Source organism: Oncorhynchus nerka, linkage group LG7 (genome assembly GCF_034236695.1).
Source record: "Oncorhynchus nerka isolate Pitt River linkage group LG7, Oner_Uvic_2.0, whole genome shotgun sequence".
In the NCBI taxonomy this organism is placed as follows: domain Eukaryota; kingdom Metazoa; phylum Chordata; class Actinopteri; order Salmoniformes; family Salmonidae; genus Oncorhynchus; species Oncorhynchus nerka.
Window position 1 is genome coordinate 26,899,066 of NC_088402.1, and position 24,776 is coordinate 26,923,841.

General features: G+C 45.5%; 1 protein-coding gene across 4 annotated transcripts in view; it reads right to left on the reverse strand.

Moving 5' to 3' along the window:
* Window positions 1-23,453, reverse strand: part of LOC115131778 (triple functional domain protein) — a 158,852-nt gene extending 135,399 nt beyond the window's left edge. For 2 of the 4 annotated variants that reach the window (XM_065020368.1, XM_065020367.1), the window contains exon 1: window positions 23,059-23,438. In XM_065020368.1, coding sequence (XP_064876440.1) covers window positions 23,059-23,128 — 70 coding nt within the window. In that variant the 5' untranslated portion in view covers window positions 23,129-23,438. Of the gene's footprint in view, window positions 1-23,058 lie in introns of all 4 variants that reach the window. The other 2 variants (XM_065020369.1, XM_065020370.1) reach the window with 2 other exon arrangements.
* Window positions 23,454-24,776: the final 1,323 nt, after the last annotated feature.

Genomic DNA, 24,776 nt, shown 5'->3' on the forward strand with positions numbered 1-24,776 from the left:
TGTCGCGCGAGTCTTCTCCCATGGTGTCACTGATGTCGGTCCCATACCTGCACTGCACGTTACCCTCTAGCTATACGGACCATAGAAATAGAATGAATAGAACGGGCGTCCCAATTCAAGTCAATGATGGCATAAAGGGTGGACTGGTAGGTTTATCCATAGCGAGTGTTCCCATAGGGGCAAAGCAGGAAGTCTAAGCAGGAAGTGGACCCATCAATCGGTGCTGGGAGTTTTTTTTGAATCAACTCAACTGACATTACAAACAAGCACATTCCATTGCGTCAGCCACATCAGTTATCATTTGAATGAAGATGCTACTTTACCAAGGAAATGATAGCATCACAATACCAGGCAGCCATTGTGAGTGTACACATAAATTCACAATACAAATTGCCAGGATTAGAGGTTCCAAGCCAGTTCTATTCATTCTATTTTTATGTTATGGACCTCGCTTACAGACATTAACACCCACAATTGCATCACCACCCAGGACCCAGATAAGGACACAGGTCAGCTGATAAGGTGTGAGGGTGTACAGTCCTGTATGTGTACCGGGTGTGTACAGTCCTGTATGTGTACCGGGTGTGTACAGTCCTGTATGTGTACAGTCCTGTATAGTCCTGTATGTGTACAGTCCTGTATGTGTACAGTCCTGTACAGTCCTGTATGTGTACAGTCCTGTATAGTCCTGTATGTGTACAGTCCTGTATGTGTATAGTCCTGTATGTGTATAGTCCTGTATGTGTACAGTCCTGTATGTGTATAGTCCTGTATGTGTACAGTCCTGTATAGTCCTGTATGTGTACAGTCCTGTATGTGTACAGTCCTGTATAGTCCTGTATGTGTACAGTCCTGTATAGTCCTGTATGTGTACAGTCCTGTATAGTCCTGTATGTGTACAGTCCTGTATGTGTATAGTCCTGTATGTGTACAGTCCTGTATAGTCCTGTATGTGTATAGTCCTGTATGTGTACAGTCCTGTATAGTCCTGTATGTGTACAGTCCTGTATAGTCCTGTATGTGTATAGTCCTGTATAGTCCTGTATGTGTATAGTCCTGTATACAGTCCTGTATGTGTATAGTCCTGTATGTGTACAGTCCTGTATGTGTATAGTCCTGTATGTGTATAGTCCTGTATGTGTATAGTCCTGTATGTGTACAGTCCTGTATGTGTATAGTCCTGTATGTGTATAGTCCTGTATGTGTACAGTCCTGTATGTGTATAGTCCTGTATGTGTACAGTCCTGTATAGTCCTGTATAGTCCTGTATGTGTATAGTCCTGTATGTGTACAGTCCTGTATAGTCCTGTATGTGTACAGTCCTGTATGTGTACAGTCCTGTATGTGTATAGTCCTGTATGTGTACAGTCCTGTATGTGTATAGTCCTGTATGTGTACAGTCCTGTATAGTCATGTATGTGTACAGTCCTGTATGTGTACAGTCCTGTATAGTCCTGTATGTGTACAGTCCTGTATAGTCCTGTATGTGTATAGTCCTGTATGTGTACAGTCCTGTATAGTCCTGTATGTGTATAGTCCTGTATAATCCTGTATGTGTATAGTCCTGTATGTGTATAGTCCTGTATGTGTATAGTCCTGTATGTGTATAGTCCTGTATGTGTACAGTCCTGTATAGTCCTGTATGTGTACAGTCCTGTATGTGTACAGTCCTGTATAGTCCTGTATGTGTACAGTCCTGTATGTGTACAGTCCTGTATAGTCCTGTATGTGTACAGTCCTGTATAGTCCTGTATGTGTACAGTCCTGTATAGTCCTGTATGTGTATAGTCCTGTATGTGTATAGTCCTGTATGTGTACAGTCCTGTATAGTCCTGTATGTGTACAGTCCTGTATAGTCCTGTATGTGTATAGTCCTGTATAGTCCTGTATGTGTATAGTCCTGTATGTGTACAGTCCTGTATGTGTACAGTCCTGTATGTGTATAGTCCTGTATGTGTACAGTCCTGTATGTGTACAGTCCTGTATAGTCCTGTATGTGTACAGTCCTGTATAGTCCTGTATGTGTATAGTCCTGTATGTGTACAGTCCTGTATAGTCCTGTACAGTCCTGTATAGTCCTGTATGTGTACAGTCCTGTATAGTCCTGTATGTGTACAGTCCTGTATAGTCCTGTATGTGTACAGTCCTGTATGTGTACCGGGTGTGTACAGTCCTGTATGTGTACAGTCCTGTATGTGTACAGTCCTGTATAGTCCTGTATGTGACAGTCCTGTATAGTCCTGTATGTGACAGTCCTGTATAGTCCTGTATGTGTACAGTCCTGTATAGTCCTGTATGTGTACAGTCCTGTACAGTCCTGTATGTGTATAGTCCTGTACAGTCCTGTATGTGTATAGTCCTGTATAGTCCTGTATGTGTATAGTCCTGTATAGTCCTGTATGTGTATAGTCCTGTATGTGTACAGTCCTGTATAGTCCTGTATGTGTACAGTCCTGTATAGTCCTGTATGTGTACAGTCCTGTATGTGTATAGTCCTGTATGTGTACAGTCCTGTATAGTCCTGTATGTGTACAGTCCTGTACAGTCCTGTATGTGTACAGTCCTGTACAGTCCTGTATGTGTACAGTCCTGTACAGTCCTGTATGTGTACAGTCCTGTATAGTCCTGTATGTGTACAGTCCTGTACAGTCCTGTATGTGTACAGTCCTGTATAGTCCTGTATGTGTACAGTCCTGTACAGTCCTGTATGTGTACAGTCCTGTACAGTCCTGTATGTGTACAGTCCTGTACAGTCCTGTATGTGTATAGTCCTGTATGTGTACAGTCCTGTATAGTCCTGTATGTGTACAGTCCTGTATAGTCCTGTATGTGTACAGTCCTGTATAGTCCTGTATGTGTACAGTCCTGTACAGTCCTGTATGTGTACAGTCCTGTATGTGTACAGTCCTGTATAGTCCTGTATGTGTACAGTCCTGTATAGTCCTGTATGTGTATAGTCCTGTATAGTCCTGTATGTGTATAGTCCTGTATGTGTATAGTCCTGTATGTGTATAGTCCTGTATAGTCCTGTATGTGTACAGTCCTGTATAGTCCTGTATGTGTACAGTCCTGTATAGTCCTGTATGTGTACAGTCCTGTACAGTCCTGTATGTGTACAGTCCTGTACAGTCCTGTATGTGTACAGTCCTGTATGGTCCTGTATGTGTACAGTCCTGTATGGTCCTGTATGTGTACAGTCCTGTATAGTCCTGTATGTGTACAGTCCTGTATAGTCCTGTATGTGTACAGTCCTGTATAGTCCTGTATGTGTACAGTCCTGTATAGTCCTGTATGTGTACAGTCCTGTATAGTCCTGTATGTGTACAGTCCTGTATAGTCCTGTATGTGTACAGTCCTGTATAGTCCTGTATGTGTACAGTCCTGTATGTGTACCGGGTGTGTATAGTCCTATATGTGTACAGTCCTGTATGTGTACCGGGTGTGTATAGTCCTGTATGTGTACAGTCCTGTATGTGTACCGGGTGTGTACAGTCCTGTATGTGTACCGGGTGTGTATAGTCCTGTATGTGTACAGTCCTGTATGTGTATAGTCCTGTATGTGTACAGTCCTGTATGTGTACAGTCCTGTATAGTCCTGTATGTGTACAGTCCTGTATGTGTACAGTCCTGTATAGTCCTGTATGTGTACAGTCCTGTATGTGTACAGTCCTGTATAGTCCTGTATGTGTACAGTCCTGTATGTGTATAGTCCTGTATGTGTACAGTCCTGTACAGTCCTGTATGTGTATAGTCCTGTATGTGTACAGTCCTGTACAGTCCTGTATGTGTACAGTCCTGTACAGTCCTGTATGTGTACAGTCCTGTATATTCCTGTATGTGTATAGTCCTGTATGTGTACAGTCCTGTACAGTCCTGTATGTGTACAGTCCTGTACAGTCCTGTATGTGTACAGTCCTGTACAGTCCTGTATGTGTACAGTCCTGTACAGTCCTGTATGTGTATAGTCCTGTATGTGTACAGTCCTGTATAGTCCTGTATGTGTACAGTCCTGTATAGTCCTGTATGTGTACAGTCCTGTATAGTCCTGTATGTGTACAGTCCTGTACAGTCCTGTATGTGTACAGTCCTGTATGTGTACAGTCCTGTATAGTCCTGTATGTGTACAGTCCTGTATAGTCCTGTATGTGTATAGTCCTGTATAGTCCTGTATGTGTATAGTCCTGTATGTGTACAGTCCTGTATGTGTACAGTCCTGTATGGTCCTGTATGTGTACAGTCCTGTATGGTCCTGTATGTGTACAGTCCTGTATGGTCCTGTATGTGTACAGTCCTGTATAGTCCTGTATGTGTACAGTCCTGTATAGTCCTGTATGTGTACAGTCCTGTATAGTCCTGTATGTGTACAGTCCTGTATGTGTACAGTCCTGTATAGTCCTGTATGTGTACAGTCCTGTATAGTCCTGTATGTGTACAGTCCTGTATGTGTATAGTCCTGTATAGTCCTGTATGTGTACAGTCCTGTATGTGTACCGGGTGTGTATAGTCCTATATGTGTACAGTCCTGTATGTGTACCGGGTGTGTATAGTCCTGTATGTGTACAGTCCTGTATGTGTACCGGGTGTGTACAGTCCTGTATGTGTACCGGGTGTGTATAGTCCTGTATGTGTACAGTCCTGAATGTGTATAGTCCTGTATGTGTACAGTCCTGTATAGTCCTGTATGTGTACAGTCCTGTATGTGTACAGTCCTGTATAGTCCTGTATGTGTACAGTCCTGTATGTGTACCGGGTGTGTATAGTCCTATATGTGTACAGTCCTGTATGTGTACCGGGTGTGTACAGTCCTGTATGTGTACCGGGTGTGTATAGTCCTGTATGTGTACAGTCCTGAATGTGTATAGTCCTGTATGTGTACAGTCCTGTATAGTCCTGTATGTGTACAGTCCTGTATGTGTACAGTCCTGTATAGTCCTGTATGTGTACAGTCCTGTATGTGTACAGTCCTGTATAGTCCTGTATGTGTACAGTCCTGTATAGTCCTGTATGTGTACAGTCCTGTATGTGTATAGTCCTGTATGTGTACAGTCCTGTATGTGTACAGTCCTGTACAGTCCTGTATGTGTACAGTCCTGTATATTCCTGTATGTGTATAGTCCTGTATGTGTATAGTCCTGTATGTGTACAGTCCTGTATGTGTACAGTCCTGTATAGTCCTGTATGTGTACAGTCCTGTATAGTCCTGTATGTGTACAGTCCTGTATGTGTATAGTCCTGTATGTGTACAGTCCTGTACAGTCCTGTATGTGTACAGTCCTGTACAGTCCTGTATGTGTACAGTCCTGTACAGTCCTGTATGTGTACAGTCCTGTACAGTCCTGTACAGTCCTGTATGTGTACAGTCCTGTACAGTCCTGTATGTGTACAGTCCTGTATAGTCCTGTATGTGTACTGGGTGTGTACAGTCCTGTATGTGTACAGTCCTGTATAGTCCTGTATGTGTACAGTCCTGTATAGTCCTGTATGTGTACAGTCCTGTATAGTCCTGTATGTGTACAGTCCTGTATGTGTACAGTCCTGTATAGTCCTGTATGTGTACAGTCCTGTATAGTCCTGTATGTGTACAGTCCTGTATAGTCCTGTATGTGTACAGTCCTGTATGTGTACAGTCCTGTATAGTCCTGTATAGTCCTGTATGTGTACAGTCCTGTATAGTCCTGTATGTGTACAGTCCTGTATAGCCCTGTATGTGTACAGTCCTGTATAGCCCTGTATGTGTACAGTCCTGTATAGTCCTGTATGTGTACTGGGTGTGTACAGTCCTGTATGTGTACTGGGTGTGTACAGTCCTGTATAGTCCTGTATGTGTACTGGGTGTGTACAGTCCTGTATGTGTACTGGGTGTGTATAGTCCTGTATGTGTACAGTCCTGTATAGTCCTGTATGTGTACAGTCCTGTATAGTCCTGTATGTGTACAGTCCTGTATAGTCCTGTATGTGTACAGTCCTGTATAGTCCTGTATGTGTACAGTCCTGTATAGTCCTGTATGTGTATAGTCCTGTATGTGTACAGTCCTGTATGTGTATAGTCCTGTATGTGTACAGTCCTGTACAGTCCTGTATGTGTACAGTCCTGTACAGTCCTGTATGTGTACAGTCCTGTACAGTCCTGTATGTGTACAGTCCTGTACAGTCCTGTATGTGTACAGTCCTGTACAGTCCTGTATAGTCCTGTATGTGTACAGTCCTGTACAGTCCTGTATAGTCCTGTATGTGTACAGTCCTGTATGTGTACAGTCCTGTATGTGTACAGTCCTGTATAGTCCTGTATAGTCCTGTATGTGTACAGTCCTGTATAGTCCTGTATGTGTACAGTCCTGTACAGTCCTGTATGTGTACAGTCCTGTACAGTCCTGTATGTGTACAGTCCTGTACAGTCCTGTATGTGTACAGGCCTGTATGTGTATAGTCCTGTATAGTCCTGTATGTGTACAGTCCTGTACAGTCCTGTATGTGTACAGTCCTGTATGTGTACTGGGTGTGTACAGTCCTGTATGTGTACTGGGTGTGTACAGTCCTGTATGTGTACTGGGTGTGTACAGTCCTGTATGTGTACTGGGTGTGTACAGTCCTGTATGTGTACTGGGTGTGTACAGTCCTGTATGTGTACTGGGTGTGTACAGTCCTGTATGTGTACTGGGTGTGTACAGTCCTGTATGTGTACTGGGTGTGTACAGTCCTGTATGTGTACTGGGTGTGTACAGTCCTGTATGTGTACTGGGTGTGTACAGTCCTGTATGTGTACTGGGTGTGTACAGTCCTGTATGTGTACTGGGTGTGTACAGTCCTGTATGTGTACTGGGTGTGTACAGTCCTGTATGTGTACTGGGTGTGTACAGTCCTGTATGTGTACTGGGTGTGTACAGTCCTGTATGTGTACTGGGTGTGTACAGTCCTGTATGTGTACTGGGTGTGTACAGTCCTGTATGTGTACTGGGTGTGTACAGTCCTGTATGTGTACTGGGTGTGTACAGTCCTGTATGTGTACTGGGTGTGTACAGTCCTGTATGTGTACTGGGTGTGTACAGTCCTGTATGTGTACTGGGTGTGTACAGTCCTGTATGTGTACTGGGTGTGTACAGTCCTGTATGTGTACTGGGTGTGTACAGTCCTGATTAAGAAGAGACAATATGATCTACAGAAGCAGGTCTGGCTCCTCTGAGGATATTAACATGCAGGCAGGTGTCATTGTATTTCAAGTCCTCTGTTCATCAATCTATCAATCAAGCAACCAATACATTCCATTAGATTTTTGTGTAGCATCATTCATATTGTACCACCAACTGAATGTTGCTGGAGTACCCCTGAAGTACCCCCTCATGTGCATTCTAGCAGTAAGACTATGGTCTCATTGGTCGTCTCAAGGAGCCCTGTGGATAGGCCAAGTACCCCGAGGGGTCCTATAGTACCCCTGGTTGGAAACCACTGTGCTAAACTAGCATCGCACACACATACTGGTATCACACACACACACACACACACACACACACACACACACAAACACACAGACCTTCTTTCTCTCGCCCCTCCATGTGTTCAAAAGGAGGTCGTCCCACTTTCACTCTTTCTTTCTCGTTCACTAACTTCTCTGGCGTGATTGTTAATTGGTGTGGGCTTGGGGAGAATGTGAGCTCTGGCTCAGTCTCACGCTGGAAAGAGCGAGATGGGGAAGAGACAGAAAGCGAGAGAAAGGGGAAAGAAAGACAGAGACAACGAGAAAGAGAGAGAAAGGCAGAGAGAGAGAAAGGATAGTTAAGTTATAATCATGTCAGGACCTTATTACAGTCGTGTTATGGGCTAAATGCGGTAATTGGTGAATTATACAACTGTAGTTAATGGTATTATCGTCGCCCTGCCATGTTATAATCATGTTATAGGCATAGCCATGGATAGGCCTAGTTATGTAGTTATGAGACATCTCATAGTCCTGGTTGCAGCTTTGCTCATATAGCTCAGTGTTTAAAAGGTGTGCTGATCTCATTTATTCACAGATCAACAGTAACTATTTTCCTTCACACATTCTTGTACAACGATCACGAACAAAAGTCTGGGACAGTTGCGTTTTTTTACACAGAAGTCTGGATCCTCACAATGTCTGTAACAAAGAAAAGGAAGAGAGGGGCGATAAGAGAGAGAATGAGAGAGAGTGAAAGGAAGAGATGGGCAATAAGAGAGTGAATGAGAGAGAGAGTGAAAGGAAGAGAGGGGCAATAAGAGAGAGAATGAGAGAGAGAGTGAAAGGAAGAGAGGGGCGATAAGAGAGAGAATGAGAGAGAGAGTGAAAGGAAGAGAGGGGCGATAAGAGAGAGAGTGAAAGGAAGAGAGGGGCGATAAGAGAGGATGAGAGAGAGAGTGAAAGGAAGAGAGGGGCGATAAGAGAGAAGATGAGAGAGAGAGAGTGAAAGGAAGAGAGGGGCGATAAGAGAGAGGATGAGAGAGAGTGAAAGGAAGAGAGGGGCGATAAGAGAGTGAATGAGAGAGAGAGTGAAAGGAAGAGAGGGGCGATAAGAGAGAGGATGAGAGAGAGAGTGAAAGGAAGAGAGGGGCGATAAGAGAGAAGATGAGAGAGAGAGTGAAAGGAAGAGAGGGGCGATAAGAGAGAGGATGAGAGAGAGAGTGAAAGGAAGAGAGGGGCGATAAGAGAGAAGATGAGAGAGAGAGAGTGAAAGGAAGAGAGGGGCGATAAGAGAGTGAATGAGAGAGAGAGTGAAAGGAAGAGAGGGGCGATGAGAGGATGAGAGAGAGAGTGAAAGGAAGAGAGGGGCGATAAGAGAGTGAATGAGAGAGAGAGTGAAAGGAAGAGAGGGGCGATAAGAGAGAGGATGAGAGAGAGTGAAAGGAAGAGAGGGGCGATAAGAGAGAGAATGAGAGAGAGAGTGAAAGGAAGAGAGGGGCGATAAGAGGATGAGAGAGAGAGTGAAAGGAAGAGAGGGGCGATAAGAGAGTGAATGAGAGAGAGAGTGAAAGGAAGAGAGGGGCGATAAGAGAGAGGATGAGAGAGAGTGAAAGGAAGAGAGGGGCGATAAGAGAGAGAGTGAAAGGAAGAGAGGGGCGATAAGAGAGAGGATGAGAGAGAGAGTGAAAGGAAGAGAGGGGCGATAAGAGAGAAGATGAGAGAGAGAGAGTGAAAGGAAGAGAGGGGCGATAAGAGAGTGAATGAGAGAGAGAGTGAAAGGAAGAGAGGGGCGATAAGAGAGAGTGAAAGGAAGAGAGGGGCGATGAGAGGATGAGAGAGAGAGTGAAAGGAAGAGAGGGGCGATAAGAGAGTGAATGAGAGAGAGAGTGAAAGGAAGAGAGGGGCGATAAGAGAGAGGATGAGAGAGAGTGAAAGGAAGAGAGGGGCGATAAGAGAGAGAATGAGAGAGAGAGTGAAAGGAAGAGAGGGGCGATAAGAGGATGAGAGAGAGAGTGAAAGGAAGAGAGGGGCGATAAGAGAGTGAATGAGAGAGAGAGTGAAAGGAAGAGAGGGGCGATAAGAGAGAGGATGAGAGAGAGTGAAAGGAAGAGAGGGGCGATAAGAGAGAGAGAGAGAGTGAAAGGAAGAGAGGGGCGATAAGAGAGAGAGAGAGAGTGAAAGGAAGAGAGGGGCGATAAGAGAGAGAGAGAGAGAGTGAAAGGAAGAGAGGGGCGATAAGAGAGAGAGAGAGAGAGTGAAAGGAAGAGAGGGGCGATAAGAGAGAGAGAGAGTGAAAGGAAGAGAGAGGGCGATAAGAGAGAGAGTGAAAGGAAGAGAGGGGCGATAAGAGAAGATGAGAGAGAGAGAGAGAGTGAAAGGAAGAGATGGGCGATAAGAGAGAGAATGAGAGAGAGTGAAAGGAAGAGAGGGGCGATAAGAGAGAAGATGAGAGAGAGAGAGAGAGTGAAAGGAAGAGAGGGGCGATAAGAGAGAATGAGAGAGAGTGAAAGGAAGAGAGAGGGGCGATAAGAGAGAAGATGAGAGAGAGAGAGAGGCGATAAGAGAGAAGATGAGAGAGAGAGAGAGAGAGAGAGAGAGAGAGAGAGAGTGACAGGAAGAGAGGGGCGATAAGAGAGAGAATGAGAGAGAGTGACAGGAAGAGAGGGGCGATAAGAGAGAGAAAGAGAGAGTGAAAGGAAGAGAGGGGCGATAAGAGAGAGAGTGAAAGGAAGAGAGGGGCGATAAGAGAGAATGAGAGAGAGTGAAAGGAAGAGAGGGGCGATAAGAGAGAATGAGAGAGAGTGAAAGGAAGAGAGAGGGGCGATAAGAGAGAGAATGAGAGAGAGTGAAAGGAAGAGAGGGGCGATAAGAGAGAGAATGAGAGAGAGTGAAAGGAAGAGAGGGGCGATAAGAGAGAGAATGAGAGAGAGTGAAAGGAAGAGAGGGGCGATAAGAGAGAGAATGAGAGAGAGTGAAAGGAAGAGAGGGGCGATAAGAGAGAGAATGAGAGAGAGTGAAAGGAAGAGAGGGGCGATAAGAGAGAGAATGAGAGAGAGTGAAAGGAAGAGAGAAGATGAGAGAGAGAGAGAGAGAGAGTGAAAGGAAGAGAGGGGCGATAAGAGAGAGAGAGAGCGCGAGAGTGAAAGGAAGAGAGGGGCGATAAGAGAGAATGAGAGAGAGTGAAGATAAGAGAAGATGAGAGAGAGAGAGAAAGGAAGAGAGGGGCGATAAGAGAGAGAATGAGAGAGAGTGAAAGGAAGAGAGGGGCGATAAGAGAGAAGATGAGAGAGAGAGAGAGAGAGGCGATAAGAGAGAAGATGAGAGAGAGAGAGTGAAAGGAAGAGAGGGGAGATGAGAGAGAATGAGAGAGTGACAGGAAGAGAGGGGCGATAAGAGAGAGAATGAGAGAGAGTGAAAGGAAGAGAGGGGCGATAAGAGAGAGAATGAGAGAGAGTGAAAGGAAGAGAGGTGCGATAAGAGAGAGAATGAGAGAGAGTGAAAGGAAGAGAGGTGCGATAAGAGAGAGAATGAGAGAGAGTGAAAGGAAGAGAGGTGCGATAAGAGAGAGAATGAGAGAGAGTGAAAAGAAGAGAGGGGCGATAAGAGAGAGAGTGAAAGGAAGAGAGGGGCGATAAGAGAGAGAATGAGAGAGAGTGAAAGGAAGAGAGGGGCGATAAGAGAGAGAATGAGAGAGAGTGAAAGGAAGAGAGGGGCGATAAGAGAGAATGAGAGAGAGTGAAAGGAAGAGAGGGGCGATAAGAGAGAGGATGAGAGAGAGTGAAAGGAAGAGAGGGGCGATAAGAGAGAGGATGAGAGAGAGTGAAAGGAAGAGAGGGGCGATAAGAGAGAGGATGAGAGAGAGTGAAAGGAAGAGAGGGGCGATAAGAGAGAGGATGAGAGAGAGTGAAAGGAAGAGAGGGGCGATAAGAGAGAGGATGAGAGAGAGTGAAAGGAAGAGAGGGGCGATAAGAGAGAGGATGAGAGAGAGTGAAAGGAAGAGAGGGGCGATAAGAGAGAAGATGAGAGAGAGTGAAAGGAAGAGAGGGGCGATAAGAGAGAAGATGAGAGAGAGAGAGAGAGAGAGAGAGAGAGAGTGAAAGGAAGAGAGGGGCGATAAGAGAGAATGAGAGAGAGTGAAAGGAAGAGAGGGGCGATAAGAGAGGATGAGAGAGAGTGAAAGGAGGAGAGGGGCGATAAGAGAGAGGATGAGAGAGAGTGAAAGGAAGAGAGGGGCGATAAGAGAGGATGAGAGAGAGTGAAAGGAAGAGAGGGGCGATAAGAGAGAGGATGAGAGGGAGTGAAAGGAAGAGATGGGCGATAAGAGAGAGAATGAGAGAGAGTGAAAGGAAGAGATGGGCGATAAGAGAGAGAATGAGAGAGAGTGAAAGGAAGAGAGGGGCGATAAGAGAGAAGATGAGAGAGAGAGAGAGTGAAAGGAAGAGAGGGGCGATAAGAGAGAAGATGAGAGAGAGAGTGAAAGGAAGAGATGGGCGATAAGAGAGAGAATGAGAGAGAGTGAAAGGAAGAGAGGGGCAATAAGAGAGAGGATGAGAGAGAGTGAAAGGAAGAGAGGGGCGATAAGAGAGAGAATGAGAGAGAGTGAAAGGAAGAGAGGGGCGATAAGAGAGAGAATGAGAGAGAGTGAAAGGAAGAGAGGGGCGATAAGAGAGAGAATGAGAGAGAGTGAAAGGAAGAGAGGGGCGATAAGAGAGAGAGAGAGAGAGTGAAAGGAAGAGAGGGGCGATAAGAGAGAGAGAGAGAGAGTGAAAGGAAGAGAGGGGCGATAAGAGAGAGAGAGAGAGAGTGAAAGGAAGAGAGGGGCGATAAGAGAGAGAGAGAGTGAAAGGAAGAGAGGGGCGATAAGAGAGAGAGTGAAAGGAAGAGAGGGGCGATAAGAGAGAAGATGAGAGAGAGAGAGAGAGTGAAAGGAAGAGATGGGCGATAAGAGAGAGAATGAGAGAGAGTGAAAGGAAGAGAGGGGCGATAAGAGAGAAGATGAGAGAGAGAGAGAGAGTGAAAGGAAGAGAGGGGCGATAAGAGAGAATGAGAGAGAGTGAAAGGAAGAGAGAGGGGCGATAAGAGAGAAGATGAGAGAGAGAGAGAGAGAGGCGATAAGAGAGAAGATGAGAGAGAGAGAGAGAGAGAGAGAGAGAGAGAGTGACAGGAAGAGAGGGGCGATAAGAGAGAGAATGAGAGAGAGTGACAGGAAGAGAGGGGCGATAAGAGAGAGAAAGAGAGAGTGAAAGGAAGAGAGGGGCGATAAGAGAGAGAGTGAAAGGAAGAGAGGGGCGATAAGAGAGAGAGTGTGAAAGGAAGAGAGGGGCGATAAGAGAGAATGAGAGAGAGTGAAAGGAAGAGAGAGGGGCGATAAGAGAGAAGATGAGAGAGAGAGAGAAAGGAAGAGAGGGGCGATAAGAGAGAGAATGAGAGAGAGTGAAAGGAAGAGAGGGGCGATAAGAGAGAGAATGAGAGAGAGTGAAAGGAAGAGAGGGGCGATAAGAGAGAGAATGAGAGAGAGTGAAAGGAAGAGAGGGGCGATAAGAGAGAGAATGAGAGAGAGTGAAAGGAAGAGAGGGGCGATAAGAGAGAGAATGAGAGAGAGTGAAAGGAAGAGAGGGGCGATAAGAGAGAGAATGAGAGAGAGTGAAAGGAAGAGAGGGGCGATAAGAGAGAGAATGAGAGAGAGTGAAAGGAAGAGAGAAGATGAGAGAGAGAGAGAGCGCGAGAGTGAAAGGAAGAGAGGGGCGATAAGAGAGAGAGAGAGCGCGAGAGTGAAAGGAAGAGAGGGGCGATAAGAGAGAATGAGAGAGAGTGAAGATAAGAGAAGATGAGAGAGAGAGAGAAAGGAAGAGAGGGGCGATAAGAGAGAGAATGAGAGAGAGAAAAGGAAGAGAGGGGCGATAAGAGAGAAGATGAGAGAGAGAGAGAGAGAGGCGATAAGAGAGAAGATGAGAGAGAGAGAGTGAAAGGAAGAGAGGGAGATGAGAGAGAATGAGAGAGTGACAGGAAGAGAGGGGCGATAAGAGAGAGAATGAGAGAGAGTGAAAGGAAGAGAGGGGCGATAAGAGAGAGAATGAGAGAGAGTGAAAGGAAGAGAGGTGCGATAAGAGAGAGAATGAGAGAGAGTGAAAGGAAGAGAGGTGCGATAAGAGAGAGAATGAGAGAGAGTGAAAAGAAGAGAGGGGCGATAAGAGAGAGAGTGAAAGGAAGAGAGGGGCGATAAGAGAGAGAATGAGAGAGAGTGAAAGGAAGAGAGGGGCGATAAGAGAGAATGAGAGAGAGTGAAAGGAAGAGAGGGGCGATAAGAGAGAGGATGAGAGAGAGTGAAAGGAAGAGAGGGGCGATAAGAGAGAGGATGAGAGAGAGTGAAAGGAAGAGAGGGGCGATAAGAGAGAGGATGAGAGAGAGTGAAAGGAAGAGAGGGGCGATAAGAGAGAGGATGAGAGAGAGTGAAAGGAAGAGAGGGGCGATAAGAGAGAGGATGAGAGAGAGTGAAAGGAAGAGAGGGGCGATAAGAGAGAGGATGAGAGAGAGTGAAAGGAAGAGAGGGGCGATAAGAGAGAAGATGAGAGAGAGTGAAAGGAAGAGAGGGGCGATAAGAGAGAAGATGAGAGAGAGAGAGAGAGAGAGAGAGAGAGTGAAAGGAAGAGAGGGGCGATAAGAGAGAATGAGAGAGAGTGAAAGGAAGAGAGGGGCGATAAGAGAGGATGAGAGAGAGTGAAAGGAGGAGAGGGGCGATAAGAGAGAGGATGAGAGAGAGTGAAAGGAAGAGAGGGGCGATAAGAGAGGATGAGAGAGAGTGAAAGGAAGAGAGGGGCGATAAGAGAGAGGATGAGAGGGAGTGAAAGGAAGAGATGGGCGATAAGAGAGAGAATGAGAGAGAGTGAAAGGAAGAGATGGGCGATAAGAGAGAGAATGAGAGAGAGTGAAAGGAAGAGAGGGGCGATAAGAGAGAAGATGAGAGAGAGTGAAAGGAAGAGAGGGGCGATAAGAGAGAAGATGAGAGAGAGAGAGAGAGTGAAAGGAAGAGAGGGGCGATAAGAGAGAAGATGAGAGAGAGAGTGAAAGGAAGAGATGGGCGATAAGAGAGAGAATGAGAGAGAGTGAAAGGAAGAGAGGGGCAATAAGAGAGAGGATGAGAGAGAGTGAAAGGAAGAGAGGGGCGATAAGAGAGAGAATGAGAGAGAGTGAAAGGAAGAGAGGGGCGATAAGAGAGAGAATGAGAGAGAGTGAAAGGAAGAGAGGGGCGATAAGAGAGAGAATGAGAGAGAGTGAAAGGAAGAGAGGGGCGATAAGAGAGAAGATGAGAGAGAGTGAAAGGAAGAGATGTGCGATAAGGGAGAAGATGAGAGAGAGAGTGAAAGGAAGAGAGGGGCGATGAGAGAGAAGATAAGAGAGAGAGAGAGAGAGAGAGAGTGAAAGGAAGAGAGGGGCGATAAGAGAGAATGAGAGAGAGTGAAAGGAAGAGATGGGCGATAAGAGAGAGAATGAGAGAGAGTGAAAGGAAGAGAGGGGCGATAAGAGAGAGAGTGAAAGGAAGAGAGGGGCGATAAGAGAGAGAGTGAAAGGAAGAGAGGGGCGATAAGAGAGAATGAGAGAGAGTGAAAGGAAGAGATGGGCAATAAGAGAGAAGATGAGAGAGAGAGAGTGAAAGGAAGAGAGGGGCGATAAGAGAGAGAGAGAGAGAGAGAGAGAGAGAGAGAGAGAGAGAGAGAGAGAAAGGAAGAGAGGGGCGATAAGAGAGAGAATGAGAGAGAGTGAAAGGAAGAGAGGGGCGATAAGAGAGAGAGTGAAAGGAAGAGAGGGGCAATAAGAGAGAGGATGAGAGAGAGTGAAAGGAAGAGAGGGGCGATAAGAGAGAGAATGAGAGAGAGTGAAAGGAAGAGAGGGGCGATAAGAGAGAAGATGGGAGAGAGTGAAAGGAAGAGATGGGCGATAAGAGAGAAGATGAGAGAGAGAGAGAGAGAGTGAAAGGAAGAGAGGGGCGATAAGAGAGAATGAGAGAGAGTGAAAGGAAGAGATGGGCAATAAGAGAGAAGATGAGAGAGAGAGAGAGTGAAAGGAAGAGGGGCGATAAGAGAGAAGATGAGAGAGAGTGAAAGGAAGAGAGGGGCGATAAGAGAGAAGATGAGAGAGAGTGAAAGGAAGATATGGGCGATAAGAGAGAAGATGAGAGAGAGAGAGAGAGTAAAAGGAAGAGAGGGGCGATAAGAGAGAATGAGAGAGAGTGAAAGGAAGAGATGGGCAATAAGAGAGAAGATGAGAGAGAGAGAGAGAGAAAGGAAGAGAGGGGCGATAAGAGAGAGAATGAGAGAGAGTGAAAGGAAGAGAGGGGCGATAAGAGAGAGAATGAGAGAGAGTGAAAGGAAGAGAGGGGCGATAAGAGAGAGAATGAGAGAGAGTGAAAGGAAGAGAGGGGCGATAAGAGAGAGAATGAGAGAGAGTGAAAGGAAGAGAGGGGCGATAAGAGAGAGAATGAGAGAGAGTGAAAGGAAGAGAGGGGCGATAAGAGAGAGGATGAGAGAGAGTGAAAGGAAGAGAGGGGCGATAAGAGAGAGGATGAGAGAGAGTGAAAGGAAGAGAGGGGCGATAAGAGAGAGGATGAGAGAGAGTGAAAGGAAGAGAGGGGCGATAAGAGAGGATGAGAGAGAGTGAAAGGAAGAGAGGGGCGATAAGAGAGAGGATGAGAGAGAGTGAAAGGAAGAGATGGGCGATAAGAGAGAGAATGAGAGAGAGTGAAAGGAAGAGAGGGGCAATAAGAGAGAGGATGAGAGAGAGTGAAAGGAAAAGAGGGGCGATAAGAGAGAAGATGAGAGAGAGAGAGAGAGTGAAAGGAAGAGAGGGGCGATAAGAGAGAAGATGAGAGAGAGAGAGAGAGTGAAAGGAAGAGATGGGCGATAAGAGAGAGAATGAGAGAGAGTGAAAGGAAGAGAGGGGCGATAAGAGAGAGAATGAGAGAGAGTGAAAGGAAGAGAGGGGCGATAAGAGAGAAGATGAGAGAGAGTGAAAGGAAGAGATGGCCGATAAGAGAGAGAGAGAGAGTGAAAGGAAGAGAGGGGCGATAAGAGAGAATGAGAGAGAGTGAAAGGAAGAGAGGGGCGATAAGAGAGAATGAGAGAGAGTGAAAGGAAGAGAGGGGCGATAAGAGAGAGAATGAAAGGAAGAGAGGGGCGATAAGAGAGAAGATGAGAGAGAGAGTGAAAGGAAGAGAGGGGCGATAAGAGAGAGAGTGAAAGGAAGAGAGGGGCGATAAGAGAGAAGATGAGAGAGAGAGAGTGAAAGGAAGAGAGGGGCGATAAGAGAGAGAATGAGAGAGAGTGAAAGGAAGAGAGAAGATGAGAGAGAGAGAGAGCGAGAGTGAAAGGAAGAGAGGGGCGATAAGAGAGAAGATGAGAGAGAGTGAAAGGAAGAGAGGGGCGATAAGAGAGAGAGAGAGAGAGAGAAAGGAAGAGAGGGGCGATAAGAGAGAGAGAGAGAGAGAGTGAAAGGAAGAGAGGGGCGATAAGAGAGAGGATGAGAGAGAGAGAGTGTAAGGAAGAGAGGGGCGATAAGAGAGAGAGTGAGAGAGAGTGAAAGGAAGAGAGTGAAAGGAAGAGAGGGGCGATAAGAGAAAGAATGAGAGAGAGTGAAAGGAAGAGAGGGGCGATAAGAGAGAGAATGAGAGAGAGTGAAAGGAAGAGAGGGGCGATAAGCGAGAAGATGAGAGAGTGAAAGGAAGAGAGGGGCGATAAGAGAGAGAATGAAAGGAAGAGAGGGGCGATAAGAGAGAAGATGAGAGAGAGAGTGAAAGGAAGAGAGGGGCGATAAGAGAGAGAGTGAAAGGAAGAGAGGGGCGATAAGAGAGAAGATGAGAGAGAGAGAGTGAAAGGAAGAGAGGGGCGATAAGAGAGAGAATGAGAGAGAGTGAAAGGAAGAGAGGGGCGATAAGCGAGAAGATGAGAGAGAGTGAAAGGAAGAGAGGGGCGATAAGAGAGAGGATGAGAGAGAGAGAGAGTGAAAGGAAGAGGGGCGATAAGAGAGAGAGTGAGAGAGAGTGAAAGGAAGAGAGGGGCGATAAGAGAGAAGATGAGAGAGAGAGAGAAAGGAAGAGGGGCGATAAGAGAGAGAATGAGAGAGAGTGAAAGGAAGAGAGGGGCGATAAGAGAGAGAGTGAAAGGAAGAGAGGGGCGATAAGAGAGAAGATGAGAGAGAGTGAAAGGAAGAGAGGGGCGATAAGAGAGAGAAAGAGAGAGTGAAAGGAAGAGAGGGGCGATAAGAGAGAGAATGAGAGAGAGTGAAAGGAAGAGATGGGCAATAAGAGAGAGGATGAGAGAGAGTGAAAGGAAGAGAGGGGCAATAAGAGAGAGGATGAGAGAGAGTGAAAGGAAGAGAGGGGCAATAAGAGAGAGGATGAGAGAGAGTGAAAGGAAGAGAGGGGCGATAAGAGAGAGAATGAGAGAGAGTGAAAGGAAGAGAGGGGCGATAAGAGAGAGAATGAGAGAGAGTGAAAGGAAGAGAGGGGCGATAAGAGAGAGAATGAGAGAGAGAGTGAAAGGAAGAGAGGGGTTCAAACAGAAATGAGCGACAGAACAAGAGTAAGACAAGAGAGACAGAATGAGAGAACGAGACAAACCGAGGAGGAAAATATGGCTAGGCAGGTAGGTGCTAAATCTGTACGTGTTCTAACATGGCTAGGAGGTGTTATACAGGGGAAAGTGAGAGGGAAAACAACGGAGTATAAACCCTCAAACTAACAATATAGTCTAGCCTATAGTATACAGCAACGTTGATCGTGGAGGGAGAAAGCTAGAGTCTATGCCTATTATTATTAACTCAGATAGCCGGCCCGTGATTGGTCTGTGTCAGCACGTGCTCCTGTGTGACGACAAATGTAGTTGTAAGAATGGATCACTATTTAATTCTACATCTCGATTTGTAGCGAACTTTAAAATAGTTCACCATGGGGATCGAACAGGATCCTAAGAAACTCATTTTAGAGTCCAAAATGGACGTCAACATTTTTTGGGGAGAGCGTTTCTGGCGATCGCAATTTACATAGGCTTTCTAGGGCAGACCAGAGCTTTTGGCAACCGGTAGGTTGCGACGCAGTAGCCGACCAGCAGAGCTTGTGACTTCACGCTTCAGACCGGACACTAGGGGCCTGGTCTATCTATCCATGTCCTTAGGACGTTGGGAAATGCCTTCAAAACTGGCCACTGGGGAGCAATAGTGAGTTCCATTACCATCAAGTAGCCCTGGGTTTTGCAATGGCGTGGACTGGGGTGCCAGATGGGCTAGACTGGGGTGCCAGATGGGCTGGACTGGTGTGGACTGGTGTGCCAGATGGGGTGGACTGGGGTGCCAGATGGGCGTAATCCCATGATTCTGGATTGGCATATTTTTTATTTTATGATTTTATTTTTTTATTTTTTTATTTCACCTTTATTTAACCAGGTAGGCTAGTTGAGAACAGGTTCTCATTTGCAACTGCGACCTGGCCAAGATAAAGCATAGCAGAGTGAACAGACAACACAGAGTTACACATGGAGTAAACAATTAACAAGTCAATAACACAGTAGAGAAAAAAAAGGGGAGTCTATATACAATGTGTGCAAAAGGCATGAGGAGGTAGGCGAATAATTACAATATTGCAGATTAACACTGGAGTGATAAATGATCAGATGATCATGTACAGGTAGAGATATTTGTGTGCAAAAGAGCAGAAAAGTAAATAAATAAAAACTGTGGGGATGAGGTAGGTGAAAATGGGTGTGCTATTTACCAATAGATTATGTACAGCTGCAGCGATCGGTTAGCTGCTCAGATAGCTGATGTTTGAAGTTGGTGAGGGAGATAAAAGTCTCCAACTTCAGCGATTTTTGCAATTGCTCCAGTCACAGGCAGCAGAGTACTGGAACGAAAGGCGGTCGAATGAGGTGTTGGCTTTGGGGATGCTCAATGAGATACACCTGCTGGAACGCGTGCTACGGATGGGTGTTGCCATCGTGACCAGTGAGCTGAGATAAGGCGGAGCTTTGCCTAGCATGGCCTTGTAGATGACCTGGAGCCAGTGGGTCTGGCGACGAATATGTAGCGAGGGCCAGCCGACTAGAGCATACAAGTCGCAGTGGTGGGTAGTATAAGGTGCTTTAGTGACAAAACGGATGGCACTGTGATAAACTGCATCCAGTTTGCTGAGAAGAGTGTTGGAAGCCATTTTGTAGATGACGTCGCCGAAGTCGAGGATCGGTAGGATAGTCAGTTTTACTAGGGTAAGCTTGGCAGCGTGAGTGAAGGAGGCTTTGTTGCGGAATAGAAAGCCGACTCTTGATTTGATTTTCGATTGGAGATGTTTGATATGGGTCTGGAAGGAGAGTTTGCAGTCTAGCCAGACACCTAGGTACTTATAGGTGTCCACATATTCAAGGTCGGAACCATCCAGTGTGGTGATGCATCATTGATATACACAGAGAAAAGAGTCGGCCCGAGAATTGAACCCTGTGGCACCCCCATAGAGACTGCCAGAGGACCGGACAACATGCCCTCCGATTTGACACACTGAACTCTGTCTGCAAAGTAATTGGTGAACCAGGCAAGGCAGTCATCCGAAAAGCCGAGGCTACTGAGTCTGCCGATAAGAATATGGTGATTGACAGAGTCGAAAGCCTTGGCAAGGTCGATGAAGACGGCTGCACAGTACTGTCTTTTATCGATGGCGGTTATGATGTCATTTAGTACCTTGAGTGTGGCTGAGGTGCACCCGTGACCGGCTCGGAAACCAGATTGCATAGCGGAGAAGGTACGGTGGGATTCGAGATGGTCAGTGACCTGTTTGTTGACTTGGCTTTCGAAGACCTTAGATAGGCAGGGCAGAATGGATATAGGTCTGTAACAGTTTGGATCCAGGGTGTCTCCCCCTTTGAAGAGGGGGATGACTGCGGCAGCTTTCCAATCCTTGGGGATCTCAGACGATATGAAAGAGAGGTTGAACAGGCTGGTAATAGGGGTTGCGACAATGGCAGCGGAGAGTTTCAGAAATAGAGGGTCCAGATTGTCAAGCCCAGCTGATTTATACGGGTCCAGGTTTTGCAGCTCTTTCAGAACATCTGCTATCTGGATTTGGGTAAAGGAGAACCTGGAGAGGCTTGGGCGAGGAGCTGCGGGGGGGCCGGAGCTGTTGGCCGAGGTAGGAGATCATGATGATGATCACAAACCTTATTCAGAATGCGTGTCTAAACTTAACCCTTAACTTCAATTTGATGTTTGGAGAAAGGGAACGATAGAGCAGCAGAAGCAACAAAAACATTCTGAAATTGAAATGTGATGTTTGGAGAATGCCTAATTCTGCAGTGAGACAGAGCTTTTTGATAACAGAGATGATTGCAGAGAGGACTGTAGAGTGAGATGGCTTGAGTCTACTCCAGCTCCAATGTGCATGCACACAAACAGACCTACAGAGACGCACAACTCAACCTGAGCTCAGCTGTCAATCAGAGCTTTGTTGCCTGCAGTGATAACAGGGCACAGCTCTGCTGGTTACCAAGCATTCTCACAAGGGTGTCAAAACACTGCAATGACACCCCATAATAATAACCCAGAACAATCCAGCTACAAAGGATGAAACCAGAGACTGATATATGGTCGGTTTAGAGTTTTGTCCTCTAAAAGTTGGGGAAAGCTTTAGGGAAGGTAAGCTGATCTTAGATCTGTGCCTACAGGTAACTTCTACTGGAGAGAGCCAAAACACATGGGACAGAGGAAAAGCCAAAGGAACATGATCCCAAATAAACATTATAACCAATAAGGAAGTTACTACAACTGAGAAAAAAATAGGAGGAAGGGTTTGGGTAAATGTTTGGATATTGGTTAAGGGTTAGTCTAGTGGTTTAAATGGGATGTGGTTGTAGACTGGGACTGTCTATTACGAGGGCAATCCAATCTTACCCTATGAGGCCCGGACTACTCCTGGTTTTCTCATGTATAAATAAGTCCCCTATTAGAGAGGAAGAATGATAAAAGCAATGGAACTGGCTTCGAGGTAGAGATTTGAATTTGAGTGTTTAAGAGGTTTCACTCAGAGCAAGATGACTGGAGCCATCATCACAGAAGAACTAACTGCAGCCATAATGCACATGCAGCACTTCTCATGTGGGTTATTATCAATAGATACAGCCAGAGTGGAGTCAAAGGCTACATCTCAACAGTCTACAGTTGCTTCCTCTCATTTTCTCCTTCAACGAGGTTGAGACTGACCAGTGAAGCCGTCAAACACACACACACACACGGGGTTAATGTCACCCTCCAATCAACCCAATTGCCACCATTTGATTGGTTAATTAATTGATTTGACAATGGGGGTTTAGCACCTATGCACCACCAATAGATTGAACCCTATCCACAAAACTATCCAGCTATAATGATAAGAACTAAGTTCTATTTACATTTTCAGCATATGACTGTTGTATCAAAATCATACTAGGAATAAAACATTGCTACCTACATCTGATGATATCCTCGAGTCAAAATTAGCTCATTTAATCAAGGCACAGAAATCATCGACTGAAGTCTCGAATTAAGAAATGGGATAATGGAATAGAAATGGAAGAATGTCAGACTGGGAGCCTCCATATCCACGTACGAGTTAACGAGATAGTAATGTTATACATCTATTGAATCAGGATAGGCCCAGAAATAATGATTGCACATCGCTCAGCCAGCTAGCTAGCATGACTAACGTTAGCCGATAAAATTGCTATGATCATCTTTTGCATTCACAGATTGTGCAGTCACTAACGTTACTAATTTAGAAAATAGTCTCATCTGAACTGATTTATGTATCGTAAAGTAAACCACAATCAAGTGCATGCATCATATGCCTTGGGGCCATAGGGGAACCTTGCAGCTAGCCATCTAGCTAGCTGACCTAGCCACAGTCCAGAGAGCAAGAATGCATGCCACGCCACGGTATTGTTTACATAGCTAGCACGCTCGGATTGTGTCCTATTTTAACAGCACGGAAACGATTAGTACGTTACATGTTTTACTTAACAATCAACTCTAGCGTTGAGCTGTTTCCATTAAATCTATCTAGAATTAGCTAGCAATCCGACAGTGAGCTGTTTGATGTCCCATTCCATTGGCTATCTAATTAGCTGGCTAGCTAGTTTGATCGCTCGCGCACCTGTCGTTGTGATTTAGCTATTTTTATATAGGTAAATTGTAGTAAATATCTTAGCTATGTATTCAATGTGTTTTCTTTGCATACGTCAAACGTAAGCACGATGGTTAGTTAGCTAATTTCGGTGTGCAGTCGGTTATAAAGCTAATCAAACGTGAGTTGGCATGTGTCTGTCGACTGTGGGGAGTGGGGCTGCTACCGGAGTCGCGAGTTCTCCTACCTGGATGACATGGTTAGTTACATTATAATGAGTGTGTAACAAATGCACGACATCTCTCACACCATTAAATCTGCATAACAGCCACTGTTCTTCCGAACCATTATAGCTTCTACAAATGAGCAACAACACCTGGGAGAATGTTTCGTTGAACCCCCCCCTACACGCCGATACCGAAAATACAGTGCTCAATCGGGAACAATGTCCCTCCATCTCGACTTGAAGGAGCGGCTCTTTTGCTGTCCCAGGCGTGTTCGTTTTCGGGCTTACCAGATTTAAAGAACGCCGCTATATCGGCCGCGTCCTTTGACGTCTCCTCCGCGCCGTCCCCAGAGCTCATGATGGTGGCCCAACTAAATTCCCAATGCGGTGGGGTAATTCCTGCCAACGTTATCAATATAAAAAATCTGTTCGCTTTCGGAAAGCGTCGGCCAAGACACAGGGGCGGGTAGGATCGCTCCTAGATGCTACTGCCATCAGCAAACCTCCATCTTGGGTAATAGCTACAAATGCACAGCTGGGCGGCCGCCGGGTTCCTCCTCCGAGTCGAAAGGAGAGTCGTTGTGGAGGGGGGGCACGGGATTCGGGAAGGGATGGGTCTATGTTCGGTGAATCTCCGAGAGACTTCGGAAACGTGCAGACAGAGGACGGGCGATCGGGTTGACCCGTGACAACTGCAGTGTCTGTGAATCATTCATGGGTATGACAGCGATTTGTGCCTTTTTAAATCAGTGTGCACTGTGCAGATTGGCCTACAAGGTAAACATGAATATTGCATATACACAGTGTTTTGGATATCATGTTAGGACACGAATTAATGCATGTGTTGATTGTTGATCTGATTCTCTCAAATACAAATGTTAGGTTGCAGAATAAACTAATTCGGATTTGGTCAGTGTGTAGCCTAACCAATAGTCATTTGAAAGGCCTACTGAAGACCCTATAAAGACAACTACAAGAATATCATAAGTCTACTTTAACTAGCCTACTCTCTGCAGGATTTGTTTAGGGTGAGATTCTATCTCCAGGCCATCAGACTGTTAAACAGTAACAACTAGCCAGCCCGCCCAGTACCTTAGTCACTGTTACCTACAGGTAACCACCTGGTACTCAACCCTTCACCTTTAGAGACTGCCGCCCTATGTACATTGTCATTGAACACTAGTCACTTTAATAATGTTTACATACTGTTTTACCCACTTCATACTGCATAATAGTCATGGCTCATCCTATATACAGTGCCTTCAGAAAGTATTCACACCCCTTGACATTTTCCACATTTTGTTGTGTTACAGTATGAATTTAAATGGATTAAATGTAGTTATTTTGTGTCACTGGCCTACACACAATACCCCATAATGTCAAAGTGGAATTATGTTTATACATATATTTTTTTACAAATTAATTCAAAATGAAACGCTGAAATGTCTTGAATCAATAACTATTCAATCGCATTGTTAAGTTCAGGAGTATAATTTTGCTTATACATAATAAGTTGCATGGACTCACTCTGTGTGTAATAGTGTTTAACATTATTTTTGAATGACTACCTCATCTCTGTACCCCACACATACAATTATCTGTAAGGTCCCTCAGTCGAGCAGTGAATTTAAAACACAGACCAGGGAGGTTTTCCAATGCCCCTTAAAGAAGGGCACCTACTTGTATATGGGGGAAATAGAAGCAGACATTGAATATCCCTTTGAGCATGGCAAAGTTTTTAATTACACTTTGGATGGTGTATTAGTACACCCAGTCACTACAAAGTTAAAGGCGTCCTTCCTAACTCAGTTGCCGGAGAGGAAAGAAACAGTTCAGGGATTTCACCAATGGTGATTTTTAAACAGTTAGAGTTAAATGGCTGTGATAGGAGATAACTGAGGATGGATCAACAACATTGTAGTTAACCTAAGTGACAGAGTGAAAAGAAGGAAGCCTGTACAGAATTCAAATATTTCAAAACATGCATCCTGTTTGAATTAAGTAAA